The sequence below is a fragment of the Sus scrofa genome, chromosome 14 (assembly GCF_000003025.6).
Source record: "Sus scrofa isolate TJ Tabasco breed Duroc chromosome 14, Sscrofa11.1, whole genome shotgun sequence".
Classification (NCBI taxonomy): domain Eukaryota; kingdom Metazoa; phylum Chordata; class Mammalia; order Artiodactyla; family Suidae; genus Sus; species Sus scrofa.
Window position 1 is genome coordinate 60,132,274 of NC_010456.5, and position 17,411 is coordinate 60,149,684.

Sequence of the window (17,411 nt, forward strand, 5' to 3'; positions counted from 1 at the left end):
CCTCTCCAACTGGACCAAGCCAGTTCCAGCTTCCTGCAGATGAGAAATCACAAGCCTCACCACCCCGAGCAGCCAGAAGAGATGACTTCCGGGGAGGGGGGAACCCTGTGCAGAAACAGGTGCACAGGGACCAGCGGAACTCCCCATTCAACGGTAACGTGTGCAGAAAGCACTCTGCAAAGAAGTGATGTAATAACAGTGTGCTTGATGGTGGATGGGAATGGAACCCCCCCCCCCACCGCAGCCCCACGGGCCCTAAAGAGATCAGCTCAGAAGTCACACCATGAGACTGTTCTACCAGCACATTCTACGAAGTCACACAGCAAATGAACCTGTGGGCTCCTGAATTAGGCCTGGGGCCAAGGCGGGAGAGGGCAGCCTGGGAGTGTGCATTCCACATTAACCAGGATGAGAACACACCTTACCAAAGACATGGTGCAGAAAAAGAACCGGAGACCCAACATTGTCCTGGAGGATGGAGGAAATGCCTCCACTGACAGACCAGAGTCACAGTCTCCAGGGAAGAAAACTGGCTCATTTATTTAGCAAAAGACACCAAGGAATGGAGATCACCAAAGAGGCTGCCTCTAACCAGGGGCTCTCCTGCCTGGGTCTCAGCTGAAGCCTGCTCAAATTGCACCTCCACATAGAGCCCCCTGGACCTCCAATTCACCCAACCCTCGCCCAGCTCCTGACCCTTTCCCACTGCCCCTTCTTCCCCCAGCACCCAATCCTCCTCACATCCTGTCATTCAGCACCTATTCTGCTCAGTCTTGCTCCCCCCAGAATGAAGGCTCTCACATGCCGAGATGGTCTCTGTTCTCGTCACTGCTATATCCCCACCCAAGCAGTGCCTGGCACCCAGCAGGTGCTCAGGAAATTCTCAGTGAAAGAAAGGATGAAAGGGACACGGGCCTGTTTCTACATCTGCTCCTGCCAGCGGGCAGCTGAGGCTTCAGGACAGGCAGAGACCTGAGGACAAGAACGCGGGAGACGTTTCACAGAGCAAATGGTAAAAACGGAGAAAGAAGCAAGATGGACCAACCCCACAGCAGAGCTTTACTGTGGGCGCATCTGCTCCAGGGTGCCTTTCAGAACATCCCGCCGTGCTCAGGGCATGGGCACTGCACACGCACAGGAGGCAGGTGAGAAGTCAGGGAAGCAAAAGCAAGCCATGCCCCACCCCCAGCAGGCCTAGGGGAGGCCACCATTGTGTGCCAGCCACTGGCTCTGCCACCTTGGGAAAGCGACTGAACCTTTCTGTGCTTCATGCGTAAAATGGGAAGAATAAGAAGACTGATGAGGAGTCAGTGAGTCAATATCTGTGAAGTGTCAGGACTGTGCCTGGCACACAGTGGGGACTCATGGTATAAGTGCTGATTAAGCTGAAACTCTTTCAGAGGGATACACCCCAGACCACACAGAGAGACAGTCCTGCTCCTGAAGACAGCAGGAAGAGAAAAAGGTTAACACTGACTTGGGCAGGGGTTCTTTTTTTTTCTTTTTTTTTTTTGGTCTTTTTAGGGCTGCACCCGCAGCATATATAAGTTTGCAGGCTAGGGGTCAAAGCAGAGCTGTAGCCGCTCGCCTACACCACACCACAGCAACGCAGAACCGCAGGACCCAAGCCACATCTGCCACCTACACCACAGCTCATCACAATGCTGGATCCTTAACCCACTAAGCGAGGCCAGGGATCGAACCTGCATCCTCATGGGTCTTAGGTTCGTTACCACTAAGCCATGACCAAAACTCCCCAGCAGGGGTTCTTAAGTGAGGGCCATTCTGCACTGCAGGGTATGCTTGACAAAGCCTGCAGGCACAGTCAGTGGTCACACCTACAGTGAGTGAGCAGTATCACTAGCATCCAGAGGGAGCTGCTAGACGTCCTACAGTGCACAGGGCAGCCCCATACGACAAAGCTTACCCAGCTCGAAATGGTAAAGTTGAAAGGCCCTGAGCTAGAGTGATCACTGACCCCCAAGCACCCTCATCCCTGCCAAAAGCTGGTCCTAGTTTGCACTCTGGGAATTCTGAAGCTCTGTCCCCAGTCGTCCTGGCCATTCCTCCTCCAAAGAGTCACCAGGCAGGGCCAGGTGGCCAGCAGGAGGGGCCAGGGGGCAGCCCAAGCCATGAGTGACCAGCCCACTTCCCTGTGTCAGGCAGCCCCCATAAGAGCAAGGGGCAGAGAACCCCTAGAGCCGAGGAAAGCTATTTCAGTGTAAGGCAGGGAGTGAGATTCTATGCAACTGGTTTTGGTTTTTTCAAATCCAGCCATGATGAATCACCACCGTTCACATTCCAGCATGCTGAGAAACCTGATCCGTATAAAACCACACGTTTCCCGGGCCTATAAGCAGGACTAAAAGCAGAAACCCAAGTGTCTCAGCCTGCCCTGCAGAATACAGAGGCCAGCAGGAACCCAGACCCTCCCAGTCTGGGGCCTGGGGCAAGCGACCCAGAGAGAGTGCCCCCAGGGAAAGACCTGGCTCGCGCAGTAGCCAGTGGGGAAGGAGAAAGGTCAAGGAGGTTCTCCGGACTCAAAAGAGAGTCCGGCAGACAATTACTAGCACGTCCACATCTGGGGCTCATCCTTAAGGTCAAGCACATGGCCAAAGGTCAGAGAATCCGCACACCAATTAAGAAGACAAGTTCAAGTCCTACTGTGAGGGTGGGTGTCCACTGGAGGCTCACACTGAAGCTCTGAGTGTAACTCCCAGTGGAGGATGCTCCTCTCCAGGCCCGGTCTGTCCCGGCCCCCACCCAGGAGGTCTGTGGGGGGTGGCCAGAAGGTCTCCCCAAGAAACCTTGCAGCCAGGCAGCGGGAGGCCAGGGTCTAGACCACTGCCGTGGAAGGAGGCTCCCCAACAGCAACAGGAAACAGACTTCCTCGAGGGGAAAGCCACCTTTCAGGTCACAGGCCTGAGACCAGACAGACTTGCCTTGATCCAAATGACATTCACAGGAGGGACGCTCAGCACATCCAAGGACCACTGTGGCTGGTCATGGAGGCTAGCTGGGGCCAGGGACCCTGCAATGGGGATAACCAGGGCCTGGGGTCCCCAGGGAAGAGCAGAGCAGCTGGGGGCTGGGGGTCTTGAGGGACGGCATTTACTTAATGCCCATATGGAGGGGTCTCACTGTTGGAACCTGCGGGGTGTTTCCATCTGGACCTGTGCCCGCCTTGTGTGTTTCAGCACCATCCCCACAAGCAGAGCTTTCAGAACGGGGCTCGCAAGGGAAAAAGTGAAGAACAAAAAGGGAGCATGGGCTTGGCCAGCTTTGGCCATTTTCCCATCCCACGGTTTGTGCTGGGCAGGCCCAGAGACGTCACAGGTTTCTCCCAGGAACACCTTGCCTCCTTCCCGGGATCTCAGCCAGAGCGTCTCGGTCCTGCGAGTGCCTGGTCTTTGCCCAGGAGGCCTCTGCACCGTCACCTCTGTCCACTAGGCCAACTGCTGCTGGATTCGCTGGAAATTAGGCAGCTCGGCACTGCAACCTCCCCCAAGATCTCAGAAACAAAGACGGCAGCAATCACACACACATGTAAATATACTGCATATGAGTGTACATACATATGCATGTCTCCCTCCTCCCGGCCCCCACTGGTTTTCTGACCTCCTCTCAAATACCTACTCCTCCGATCCAAACAGGAGACCCTCCCTCTTCTGAGCACCAGGAGGTAGGGAGGGAAGACCCCAGGGGGCCTGAAGCCTCCACGCAACACACAGCCCCCTGGGTCCTCCGGCCCCACCCTGAAGTCTGACAGAGCCCAGGCAGGCAGGCTCTTTCTCCCATTTTCACCAGAGCCTGGGGGAAGAGCCCAGGATGTCTGCCGCATCCTCCAGCCTGTATCCATCATGTGTGAGCACGGGGCCAGCATGGCTCCACTCAGGAACAGTGACACTTTCTTTAAAGAAGAGCTTCACGTGTCAGATTCTCTGGCTATACAGTGCCCCACCAACATCAATGCGCTCCTGACGTCAACTTCAAACTCTCCTTTCAAGTGGACTTCTTTAGCTGACTCTAGGTGGCCAGTATGACCTGGGTCCTCCTTCCTAACTCCTGAAGATGGGGCATGGCAGCCTGTGTTCAGCCCACACCATGCACATGTGGGTCATGTGAGCCTCCCATCCCATCAGGAGGAGCCAGGCTGCAGAGGAAGGACGAGAGGGGTGTCCTGAGCCTTGGGGGGGCCTACCCTCGCCACAGGAACCCCACTTAAGGACACGTCCACCAAAGAAAGGTGTGCCCTGCCCCCACTTTCCCATTGGCTGCCCACCAACGGAAACCCTGCTCTGACACCACAGTTGGGGACAAGAGAGCTGGCATGATGTCTGGACCACTTCCCCAAAAGCCATGGTGCCTAAGCAATGGTATCCTGCTGTATAGCCTTGGAAACTATATCCAGTCACTTATGATGGAGCATGATAATGTGAGAAAGAGGAATATATAACTGTATGTGTGACTGGGTCACCTCGCTGTAGAGTAGAAAATGGACAGAACACTGTAAACCAGCTATAACGGAAAAAAATAAAAGTCCTTTAATAAAAGCTATGGTGCCAGCCCAAGGGCACCACCCAAACCAGTCCAGGAGGAATGGAAGAGGGATTTAAAAAAAAAAAAAAAATGTCCGGAGATCAGAAGAGAACAGTTAAAGAGTCCTAGTTCAGGAGTTCCCGTGGTTAACAAAGCCGACTAGGAACCATGAGGTTGCAGGTTCGATCCCTGTCCTCGCTCAGTGGGATAAGGATCCAGCATTGCCGTGAGCCGTGGTGTAGGCCGGAGACCCGGCTCAGATCTGGTGTTGCTGTGGCTCTGGCATAGGCTGGCGGCAACAGCTCCGATTAAACCCCTAGCCTGGGAACCCCGATATGCCACAGGTGCGGCCCTAAAAAGACAAAAAAAAAAAAAAAAGAAGTAAAAAGAGTCCTAGTTCATTATACTTCCAAGAAGGAATGTAGGCTTCGTTCCTCCCACCCCCGACACCATCTATTTGCCAACACCTACTACTAACAGCACTTAGTCTTTGGCTACAAAAACTATCCCCCCTATAAAGATGAGGAAACTGAGGGCCAGAGAGGTTCAATAGATTAGCAAAGGTCACTCAGCCTTTTAAAAGGGGTAGAAAGCTAGTCTTCATGCCTTTAAACAATTCCTGCCATTCTTCTTAAAGTGTTCACCATCAGCTCAAGAACATTCATGGCTCCCTGGGACCAAAGGAAGAACCAAAAACCCAGCTTGGCTTTCAAAGCCCTTGATCAAGTCCCAGACTCCTCCTCCAACCCCACACCCTAACATTCCCTACACACAGGCACTGCCCCAGCCAAGTGAGGTCCCTCACCACTTCAAGAGGCTCCCCCACAATGCCTCCCCTGGGTTCTCATAGGGGAGAGAGCTTGGACCCCAGAACAGGGGCTGTGGCACCAACACCCACTCAATCAGGAAGGGGAGCAGGGGAAGAGTGACTGGAGCCCAGGCCCCTGGCTGCACCCTTCAGGAACACTCCCCCTGCCTCCTAAGGGGGTGGGTACAAGGACAAGGGGTCCTGGGCTTGACACACTCACCCTCAGGAGTGGGCATTCTTCACACACTGGAAAAACCCTTCCCTCCTCAACCTAAAGAGCCACACTTTACCCAGAGACAGGTTCATTTCAGATGAAATCCCTTCCTCTCTCTGTGGCTCCATCCACTGCCAACATACCCAGGCTCTGGGGAGACTGAACATGATTAAAATTTTAAAGCATTTAAGATGCTCAAAGGAAAGGCATTCTTGAAGTGCAAATCACCAATTTAAGGGAAAGGAGCAAAATATGGGGCAGGGAAGGCCTATACAAATGCAGATAAAAATCCAATTTTAAACAATATTATGCATAAAATGATTGACCATACACCCTGAACTTCAGCACTGAGTCCCAGGCAGTGTAGTGATGCCTGGGTTGGTTTTCAGCACCTGCTCCCATTTAGTTTATTAAACCTGCAATGTGAAGTGAGCTGGCTTTCTAGGTTTCACCCAATGGAGAACAACAGTACTGAGAGGAGTTATTTCACAGGCAGGGCACACAGTGACAAGCCTGGCTGGGTGCTGAAACAGCAGAAACTCTAGTCGGGCTCCTGACAGACAACCCCCCAAAGCCTAATACAGAAGCCTGGTGCCTGTGAAAAATGTCAGGGCCAAGAGCAATTGGCTAAATATGGAGTTAGAGCCTTGACTTGAAAGGCATGAAAGAGAAGAACTGCTAAGTCCACTTACATCTAAAAAACTATAGCTAGTGTTTAAATTCTGCCTTTACACACATACCACATTATCTTTTTATGCCCATACTTTACAAGCTAGAAAAATCTATATATTTCCTTTTATCACGAGGATGAACTAAATTTGAAGAGACTAGATTTCCAGTGTCTGAATCCATGGAAACAACCCAAGAAGAAAGACCGCAGTTTTACACTCTAGATCAGCAAATTCAAGACAGTGTGCTCTGGTCACCCCTCCAAAGACAGTCTCAGGGCACTTACTTTATTTTCTTTTCTTTTTAGGGCCACACCCAAGGCATATGGAAATTCCGAGCCTACGGGTCCGTCGAACTGGAGCTGCAGCTGCCCGCCTATATGCCACAGCCACAGCAACGCGGGACCCAAGCCACATTTGCGACTACACCACAGTTCATGGCAACAGATCCTTAACCCACTAAGCGAGGTCAGGGATAGAACCCACATCCTCACAGACACTACGTTGGGTTCTTAACCCACCGAGCCACAACAGGAACTCCCAGGGTCCACTCCAACTTCAAAAGCTATTGCATTCACACTCCCTTCCTCAAGTGACACATCACAACATTCCAAGGGCTAGGATTAAATGCTATGGTTCATGGACAGAAAAGAATCCTGCCACCAATCCATGTATAACTGTTCATTTTCTACACTTCATTCTAAATCTCTGTACCCTCCTGTCGCCACCAGGACACAAGGAGGTCCTGAATTCTTTTTCTTTTTTAAACTAAGGATCAAATGGAAGAACCCTCAAAAACCATCCACCTGCTGCAGCCCACCAGGCAGAAGGCAACGTCTCCAGACCCTCATGATACCCTCGTGCTGTTTCTAATCACACGTGCTACCAAGAATGGCTAAACAAGTGAAGGGAATTGCTAAGTAAGGCTTATGTGTGTGGGTTTCTTTCACATGAAAGGCAGGAAGCTTTGCCAGGTTCACCAGCACACCAAGCTACATGGTCCTGGGCAGCAAAGCTATTAAAATAATTCCAGCTTAACAGGACCATGGCTTTCAAAGGGCTGCACTGCTTCCTTGGGGGGGCAGTGCTCTTTACTATTCATTGAATGGAGACGTCGTGTACATGAACAGTCCCCTGGACTCAAACAGGGGAAAACGGGGCTGAGAGTACATGTCAGCTCAGAAGTAAGCGAGGCCAATTCCGTACATGCAAAGACTTCTCATTTCTTCCCCTCTTTATAAGGCAAGCCTATGAAATTTACCAATAATTAAGTAATACACCTATCTCCATCTAAGACATTCTTCAGCTGAGAATGAAAGAAGGAAGGAAGCCAGGAAGGAAACCTCTGAAGCAGCCAAACCTCAGCGCTGACATTCATGGCCTGACTTTAGGACTAAATCTTTTCTTCCAGTTACCCCTGTGTGGCTTGTTCCTGATACCATTCCCTCGTTCCAGCCCAATCCATGGTCCATCTCCATTAACTCAGAATTTCCTGGGTTTGCGGTGACACTAAGTGTCACAGTATAGGGGTTACACGGTGTGGGAGCTGCTTTTAAAGCCTAGGAGCCACCAAACAACACAGGCGGCCTGTGCACAGCCCGGAGCCGCGCTCTCTGAGCAGGATCCCAGAGTCCGGGCGTCCGGGGCGCTCCACTTCCTCCCGAAGGCGCCCAGCCGTCCAGGTGGCTCGCTCGGTCCCCACAGACTTACCCCTCGGCCCTTGGAGCCTGCCCGGAACACACACAGCGACGGAGGGACCATCGCCGCAGAACGCAGGCGTCGGCCGGGAAAGGCAGGCGCCGGGGCCGCGCCGGAGGGCCGACCGAACTGGGCTGCGAGCAGGAGCCGCGAGGGGACGCGTGGGGATGGCGGCGGCCGGCCTCCCCCGGGGCGCAGGGGAGAGGAGGCCCTCCGCCTGCACCGCCGGGCAGTCCGTTCCGTCCGGCGCGCGGGGCTGGCTGCGCCCCCGCCCCCCGAGGTACCGGGCAGAGACAGAACTGCCCCCGCCTCGCGGCGACAAGAGGGAAGGCGTGGGGACGGGGTAAGGGGGAGGGGGTTTGTAGAGGCTAGTATCAAAGGGCTGAAAAGAAACTTGCACTCCTCTCTCCTAAGGTACGTGACATGTCGGAACGGGAGCCGCCTCTCCCCCCTCCTCCCACCCCCTTTTGTGTCTGGGGTAGCACCCCCGCCCCTGAACTTCCCACCACAGGGGATGGGGCTCCCCGCGGCCGGACGAGACTCAACTTAAATTACGCGGAGCAGAGAGAGGCTGGGGAGCCAAAGGAAGGCGACAGCGGCCCCAGCTCCGGGAGCTGAGCCGGGTCGCCCTCTCCCGAGCCAGGCGAGCGCAGAGGGGCCGGGGCGCACGGCCCTGGGGACTTGGCTGGGAGGCCCGGTGCGGGGGCGAGTGGCCCGGGCGGAGATCCGCGCATAGAAGGGCAGAAGGGACTGAGGGCTCCCTTGGTGCTCCGCCGCACATCCGAACGACTGGGGGGTCCGCGGCGGGGCCGGGTGCGCGTGGGCGCCAGGGATTCCGGGGGCCGGGCCGCGGACGGGTGCCCCACTCACCTTCCTGCCGGCGCCGCCGCTGGCGCCCGCGGCCAGTGCGGAGCCGCCCCCCGAGTACATGTAGTAGGCGATGCCCAGCACCCACAGGAAGGCGAAGCAGAGCAGCATCCGCGAGCGCCGCCGCATCCTCCCGACTCGGCCGCCGGCCGCGGCCGCTGCTCGCGAGTGCTGCCTGGGGCCGCGGCGGGCGCGGGCCGGGGAGGAGCGGAGGAAGGGGAAGGGCGCGGCGGCTCCTCCTCCGGCGCGGCTGGCGGCGAAGGCAGCGCGCGCCCAGCGCCCGAGCTCCGCCCCGGCCGGGAGCGCCGCGCGGCGCCCGAGCAGGAAGCGGCGGCCGCGGAGGCGGCGAGGGGGTCAGGGAGCAAAGGGCGGCCAATCGGCTGCCGCTGCGGGGCCCGGCGCGGGCTGAGGAGGGTATTAACGCGTCTCCATGGCGGCGGCACGCCGGCCCTGCGGGGAGGGCCTCCGCGGCGCCCGCCCCGCCGCTCCCCTCCACCCCCGTGAGTGACAGGTGGCTGCTTGGGCCCCGGGGGGCGCGCGCACACGTGCGCACACACACATGCACCCGCACAAGGGACCGCAGGTCGCCGCCGCCTCGCTCCGCCGCGGAGAGGACCACCTCTGGGTCACCGCAGACCCCGGCAGGCTCGCTCTTACAGGCCGACGACCTGAATTTTTTTGGTGCAAACCCCCTTCCTGAACCAGACTGGGCGGCTGCTCGCTGCAGTTTTCTTACTAATCTTGCAGCAAAACATCCCTGATCCCCAGGTGTCCATTTATTTATTTAGGCAGAGGTGGGGGCCTAGGGGTAGAAACCGAGAGGTGATTCTCAAGGGAACATTTTTCCAGGGATGAACAGAGCGGTTAATAGCAAGGTTTCCTTTTTTGCCTTTAAGTAAACACGAAATGAGGAAGAAAGAAGGCAATATGTATTTTTAAAAGCTTTTCTTTGGGATTGGTTGCTGTCTTAAGAGAAAAGAGGCAGCACAGGAAACAGCTTTAAAGACGCAAGACAAATCTGTCTTGTAATAGAATCTGTGTAACCTTGATGATGCCCTTTAAGAGCAAAGTTTTCAGTGTTTTGTGGAAAGAAAGAAATGTTACTTAGCACTTGATATTTTAAAAAGGATCAGGGAGCTGCCCAGTCTGGGGGATAAAGCAGCAGCTGCCTGAATCTGAAACTACTCACATCCTCAACAAACACAAAGACAAATAAACAAACAAGCCTTTAGCACCACTAGGAGAGTGAATGCCATGAACCGAACTTAAAATTACTTCTTAAGTAGGAGAGAAAAAAAAAGACAGCAAATTCCAACAGAGTTCCCTCCACTGTTGTCAAGGACTCAAGGGAAACCCAGGCTTAAATCCTGTGAAGAGCAAGTCCAACACCAAGAACCAAACACTGAACACAGGTTGGGTACTTGACCGAAAAGGGGAAGAGGTTTGAAAGACAATAGGACAGGAGGTAGCAGCCTTGAAGAAGCCTTGCTTCTGGGAACGGTCCAGTAAACAGAAACAGGGCAATAGCCTTTGGAGGTCTGGCGGCAAAGAGAAAGAAGGACGTAAAAAAGGACGATTAAAGATCCCGCAGAAAAAGGAATTCCCATCGTGGCACAGTGGAAACAAATCCAACTAGGAACCATGAGGTGGCGGATTCAATTCGTGGCCTCACTCAGTGGGTTAAGGATCCAGCGTTGCTGTGAGCTGTGGTATAGGTCACAGATGCAGCTCGGATCCTGCATTGCTGTGGCTCTGGAGTAGGCTGGCATTGGATTGGATCCCCTAGCCTGGGAACCTCCATATGCCACAGGTGCGGCCCTAAAGAGACAAAAAAGACAAAAAAAAAGATCCTGTAGAAATAAAAGACGACCAATCCCTCCATCAACTGTGATTCTCTCTTAAGAACTGGGCTTCAATGTACAGGGAGGAGAGAACATTCTAGAACTGTGAACCTGTGTCACAATGCCTCCTAGCACTAAAACATCAGAATAACTGCAAACAAAATGACCACAAAAAGAAAAAAATTAATCACATTCCTTCTGAAGAGAAGATGAACCATAATATTTCTGCTGATGAAAACTCCTCTGACAATATAACCACAAAAGAGAGGAAAAATTTAACAGCGTGTGTCAAACTCTTAAGCTGAACAAAAAAATCATGTGTTGGGATATACACAGACACACATAATCAGAATCAAAATTCAAAAACTCAGACAAAATTTGGGAAGAAGTACAGCAAGAGTTGCTCACATTCAGGAAAGAAATTGAAAATAAAGACAAAGCTATCCTGGAAACAAACAGAAAAATTATAAGATGCCAAGGAAGAATATATCAAATACAAATATGCAAAAGGACCCCCAGAAATGGCAAGAAAATAACCAAGAAATTGAAAATAAGATAAAGAAGTAAAAAAAAACTTTCACAGCTAAGGTGATTGAAATGAAAGCCAGGAAAGAAGCAAAATGCATGTCACTGGAGTCACTAAAGTAGAAACACTGAACAGTGAACGAAATTAATATTCACACCAGCATCCCAGGTGTAATGTACAGCATGATGACTGTGGTGTGTATTTTTGCAGTGTGTATGTTTGAACGTTGTTAACAAGAGTATGTCTTAATGAGTTCTCATCACAAGGAAAAAACATTTTTTTTCTTTCCTTTTTGTCTCTAAATAAGTTGATGGATACTAACTAAACAAAAACATTGTGATGCTCCTTTCACAGTATATGAACGTCAATTCTGCTGTGCACAGTGCTATACGTCAGTCATATCTCAATAAATCTGGAGAAAAAACTATAATCCCAGAAAATAAAAAAAAATTATACATCAAAAGTACTTTCCATGTACCCTGGAAAACACTTTTGGAGGGGAATAATCAACTCTAAAACATATCTAAGTAAAACTACTAGATTGTAGAGTCAAAAAGATCCAACTACTTGTAAAGATAAAAATTTAGGTTGGCAACACACAAAGCAAGGCAACAATGGAGCAGTATTTACAAGACACTCAAGGGAAGAAAGTACCAGCCAAGGATTTTTGTGTCCAGCCTTCCAGGATCGAGGCTATGACGAATGAGAAATGAATGCAAAAATTTGGGAAGCATATGTGCCTTTCCTGGAGAATGAGCTTCCCCAAATAAGAGGGAACTGAGGAAACCACCAAATGAAGACTGGAGAGCATTTGGGTATTTAATTATAGAAGATTAGATTGTACCCATTACACTTTTTAATATAGTAGAAGAGGTGTGATTAAAAACAACTGAAGTGAGAGAGCAAAGGGGAAACAGTCATATAACTGACTGCTAAATAGGTAATAGATGGTAGTCAAGTGATACCCTACAAAATCGAACAGATGACAAATTGGTTAAGGAAAAAAATAATTAAGCTAATATAAAAATATAATAACTTGAAGTTCCTACTGTGGTGCAGTGGGTAAAGAATCCAACTGCAACAGCTGGAGTTGCTGTGGAGGTGCAGGTTCTATCCACTGCCTAGCACACTGGGTAATGGAAGGATCCAGCATTGCTGCAGCTGTGGCTCAGGTTACAGCTGTAACTCAGATTCAATCTCTGGTCTGGGAACTTCCACATGATACAGATGTGACTGTGTGTGTGTGTGTGTGTGTGTGTGTGTGTGTGTAATAACCACCAAAGCAAAATATAAACATCCCAGGAGCTCCCTGGTGGTTCAGTGGGTTAAGGATCTGACATTATAACTGCTGTAATGTGGGTCAGTCACCAGCCCAGGAACTTCCACATGCCATGAGTGCAGCCAAAAAAAAAACTTGTGAAGTTACTAAACAAGACACAAATAAAACTTTAAAAGCTTAACTGCATAGAAATTATATATATATGCATTCCAAAATATTGGAAACCCTATTCCAAAGCCTAAAAGAAAATTTTAAATAGCAAAGAATACACACCAAATAGTGAAAGAAACACAACAGGTATGCCATAATATATGCAGTAATTACAGCAGAAATTAATAGGACAGAGTGGAAACCAAGCCATGTCAGTATATCAATTTACAAATCCGCTTAATCTGCCTGTTAAAAGATTTTCAGGAGTTTGAGTTGTGGCTCAGCAGGTTAAGAACTCTTCTAGTATCCATGAGGATGCAGGTTCGATCCCTGGACTCACTCAGGGGGTTAAGGATCTGGTGTTGCTGCAAGTTGCGGTGTAGGTTGTACATGCAGCTCTGATCCAGTGTTGCTGGGGCTGTGGCATAGGCTGGCAGTTGCAGCTCTGATTATACCCCTAGCCCAGGAATTTCCACATGCCACAGGTGTGGCCATAAAAAAATTTTTTTTTAATTTAAAAAGATTTTCAAAGTTGGTCATAAAGGAAAACCCAGCTCTAAAAGGTCAGAAGCTATGGTCCTGATATCCGACGAAGTAGAACAGGCCAAAGAGTGTCGAATGAGGTGAAGAAAAATGGTTTATGGTCAAAACTTCACCTCCACTCTGTGTGATAGCAGGTCTGAATTCATAAGAAAAGCTGGTTGTGACGTGGGGAAGTGTAAGGACAAAGAAACCGCAAGGATTCACAGCAGGAACTGGCACAATATTGTAAATCAACTATAATTTTTAAAAAGGTACAATTGGAGTTCCTGTTGTGGCTCAGGGGTAATGAACCTGACTAGTATCCTTGAGGAGGTAGGTTCCATCCCTGGCCCTGCTCAGTGGGTTAAGAATCAGATGTTGCCATGAGCTGTGTATAGGTCACAGACGTGGCTTGGATCTGGCATTGCTGTGGCCATGGTGAAGGCCAGAAGCTCTAGCTCGGATTCAACCCTTAGCTTGGGAACTTCCATATGCTGTGGGTGTGGCCCTAAAAATAAATAAGTAAATATAAATAAATAAAGGTGAAATTAATAAGCCTGAAAAAAAAAAGAAAGAAAGAAACTGCAAGGATAAAATAGACCTCATGACAACTACCAACATCCATGAAGCAAATTGAAATCTATCTCCAGCAGTGATTATGGAAAAAAAAACCTAAAACAAACAAACCCCACAATGAGGTATCACTTTGAACCCATTAGTATAGCTATTATTTAAAAACAAACTAGAATATAACATATCAAAGAGGATGTGGAGAAATTGGATCCTTTGTGTGTTGCTGATGTGAGTACAAAATGGTACAGCTTCGGTGGAAAACTGTATAGCTGTTCCTTTAAAAGGTAAACCTAGAATTACCATATGATCCAGAAATTCCACTTCTGGGTATGTACCTAAAAGAAGTGAAAGCAAGGACTCAAAAGGACATGAATATGTGCTCGCATGTTTATGGCACCATTATTCACAGTAGCGAAGACATGGAAGCAACCTAGTGTCCATCAACAAATGAATGGATGAACAAAATGTGATATGAAATGGAACATTATTTGGCCTTAAAAAGAAAGGAAACTCTGGAGTTCCCGTCGTGGCGCAGTGGAAACGGATCTGACTAGGAACCATCCGTTTCAGGTTCGATCCCTGGCTTCACTCATTGGGTTAAGGGTCCAGTGTTGCAATGACTGTGGTGTAGGTCGCAGACACAGCTTGGATCTGGTGTTGCTGTGGCTATGGCATAGGCCAGCAGCAAGAGCTCCGATTAGACCTCTAGCCTGGGAACCTCATATGCCATGAGTACGGCCCTAAAAAAGACAAAAGACGAAAAAAAAAAAAAAAAAAAGGAAAGGAAATTCTGACATAAGCTACACCATGATACTAAGTGAAGTAAGCCAGGCACAAAAAGACGGATACTATGAGTCCACTAATATGAGGTCCCTAGAGGAGTCAATTCACAGAGACAGAAAGTAGATGGCTGGTGGCCAGAGGCTGGGAGAGGGGGAATCAGAGTTGCATGTTAGGAAGAAGACTAAGTTCTGGAAATGGATAGTGGGGCAGAACAATGTGAAATGCTTAATATCCCTCAACTGTACATTTTAAAGTGATCCAGGAGTTCCCATTGTGGCTCAGTGGTTAAGGATCTAACCCGCAACCTCATGGTTCCTAGTCAGAAGCAGGTTGGATCCCTGGCCTTGCTCAGTGGGTTAAGGGTCCAGCATTGCCATGAGCTGTGGTGTGGGTCGCAGACGTGGCTCAGATCCTGCGTTGCTGTGGCTGTGGTGTAGGCTGGCAGCTGTAGTTCCCATTGGACCCCTAGCCTGGGAACCTCCATATGCCACAAGTGCAGCCCTAGGATAAAAAGAAAAGAAATAAAATAAAAATGGTAAATTTTATGTATATTTTGCCACAATAAAAAAAAAAAAACCATGACAAACTGGAAGAAATTTTACCCACATATATGATAGATAAAGGGGTAGGATAATATCCCTAATATATAAAAACTTAAAACATTGGGATGGGCAAAACACATAGACAGGCAATTCACAGTAAAAATGAGTCTGTAAATACATGAAAAGATGTTGAAATTACTCATAAAAGAGTTGCGAGCTAAAACAAGAGAAATACTATTTATCCCCCCTCCCCTGACCCCGCAATAAACTGACAAAAATGTGAAAGCTTGATAAGACACACTTTTGGCAGGGCTCTACAAAGGAATAGGAAGACTTCTGTGAAGAGATATGGAGTGATTTACAGGATATGTTATTAAATATGAAATGCAGAGTTCCCGTCATGGCTCAGCAGTTAGCGAACCTGACTAGCATCCATGAGGGTGCAGATTCAATCCCTGGCCTTGCTCGGTGGGTTAAGGATCCAGTGTTGCTGTGAGCTATGATATAGGTTGAAGATGTGGCTTGGATCCTGCATTGCTGTGGCTGTGGAGTAGGCTGGAAGCTGCAGCTGCAATTCAATCCCTAGGTAGGAACTTCCATGTGTGGCCCTAAAAAAAAAAAAAAAAAAAAAAATTGAATCCAAACAGAAATACATGAACCCAGCTATACTGCAAGTGGGTAACATAGCCAGACTGAAAGGGGATAAAAGGATTAATATGCCAAACTTTTAAACAAAGTACTTTGGCTATATACCCTCAACCTAGAGAACAGAAGAATTGCTAACAATTTTTGAACTCTTCTAAAATTTTTTTATTTCATAGTGTTATGGGTGTCACAATTAAACTGTTGTATGCATATTGCACATTTAAGCAAATATGAAAATACATTGTTTTAGGGACCTAGGATTTTCATTATGGAAAAAGGGAGATACAATATGAAATGAGAGAAGGCAAGGAAGATATCTTGGAGAAGATTTGGAATTAGAGCAGTATGAACTCATTATTTTATACCATATACCTAAATATACATATTTATGCTCATTTATATGTCCACATATAAACAAATATTTCTACATATACCATCTACACATATGTACACATTTCCTAGATCTGTCCTCTGAAAGTGCCCAGAGCAATGATACCCTGGCAGCAATGAGCACTTCTTGCAACCAGATTTTGGTTTCTAAATACCATTCTCCACTAAAAGAAGGTTTCCTGGGAGCAGCAATTGATTCATGACTGGGGTCTAAAAGTACTAGATAAGCCTAAAACATCTTGTTGTAATAGAAGGTAAGGAAGAGTTTTTAAAAGGAGGGGGTGGGAGATTTTAAAAGATTATAGGAGGCAGCTTGAAGGGTACCCATTGGCTAAATCTAGGACATATATGTGTCAAACATTGAACAAAATAGGAATCTATGAGTACATGCTGATGGTAAATACATAAATGGAAGCGATGGGAAGGCTCTTTCTCTCAGTAGAAATGCCAACTGATACATGCCAAGGGAGGTAAATTTGAAAATCACTAGTTTTTAACCATCATAGTAATGATTGGTTGGAGAAGACTCATCAATAGATACTAAAGTGGGGGTGGTGGTGATGGGGGTGGTGATGGGGGAACAGGGGAGTTTGATGAAAAGGAGGATATTCACAAGGTCTGCAAATGTCTTTCATCAGAGAACTTATTTGTTGCAGAGGGAACACAGGAACCTATAGTGGAGAGATTGGACAACATCTTGGCCAGGTGATCAAAATGACCATCACTCATGAGGGTCAGATGGACACCCTATGTCTGCAGAGGTACCCCAAGAAGGATACAACATGCAGTGTTAGCATTCCAGTCAAGGATACATAACTTGAATGGAATAATGGATTAATATTGAGAGAAACAAAACTGAGGAACCCTCTGTAAAATAACGGGCTTGTGTTCCTTAGACATGTCACTAGTCTGCAAGACAAGGAAATGGTGGGGGGCTGCTAGTGGCTCTAAGGAGACAGGATAACTAAATGAGTACATGATCCCCTACAAGTGGCTGAAAATGTGACGAGGACAATGAACAAAGTTGGACCAAGGATGCAGAAGAGGTGACAGGCTTGCTCAACACTGCAGTACATGCCAGGATACTAGAGGGTTGTAATGGCTGTAATAGGATTTCACAGGAGTCTCTTGTTCTGAGGAAATAGGAATGGAAGTATCCGAAGTTAACATGATATGATAAACACAGGCTACCCTCAAAAGTTCAGGAAAAATACAGGCAGAGGATAATAAAACAGCTATGGCAAAATATTTAAAAGGGATAAGTCTGGGAGTCCCTGTGGTGGCACAGCGGAAATGAATCTGACTAGGAACCATGAGGTTGCGGGTTTGATCCCTGGCCTCACTCAGTGGGTCAAGGATCCGGCGT

At 48.8% G+C, this 17,411-nt stretch overlaps 1 protein-coding gene across 3 annotated transcripts in view; it reads right to left on the minus strand.

Annotated features, from left to right (window-relative positions):
* The window catches only part of GALNT2 (polypeptide N-acetylgalactosaminyltransferase 2), a 180,125-nt gene extending 171,019 nt beyond the window's left edge, over window positions 1–9,106 (minus strand). Inside the window, exon 1 of one of the 3 annotated variants that reach the window (XM_001927774.6) lies at window positions 8,798–9,106. In XM_001927774.6, the coding sequence (XP_001927809.4) occupies window positions 8,798–8,923 (126 nt within the window). In that variant the 5' untranslated portion in view covers window positions 8,924–9,106. Of the gene's footprint in view, window positions 1–7,939; window positions 8,006–8,797 lie in introns of those variants that run through there. The other 2 variants (XM_021073538.1, XM_013983228.2) reach the window with 2 other exon arrangements.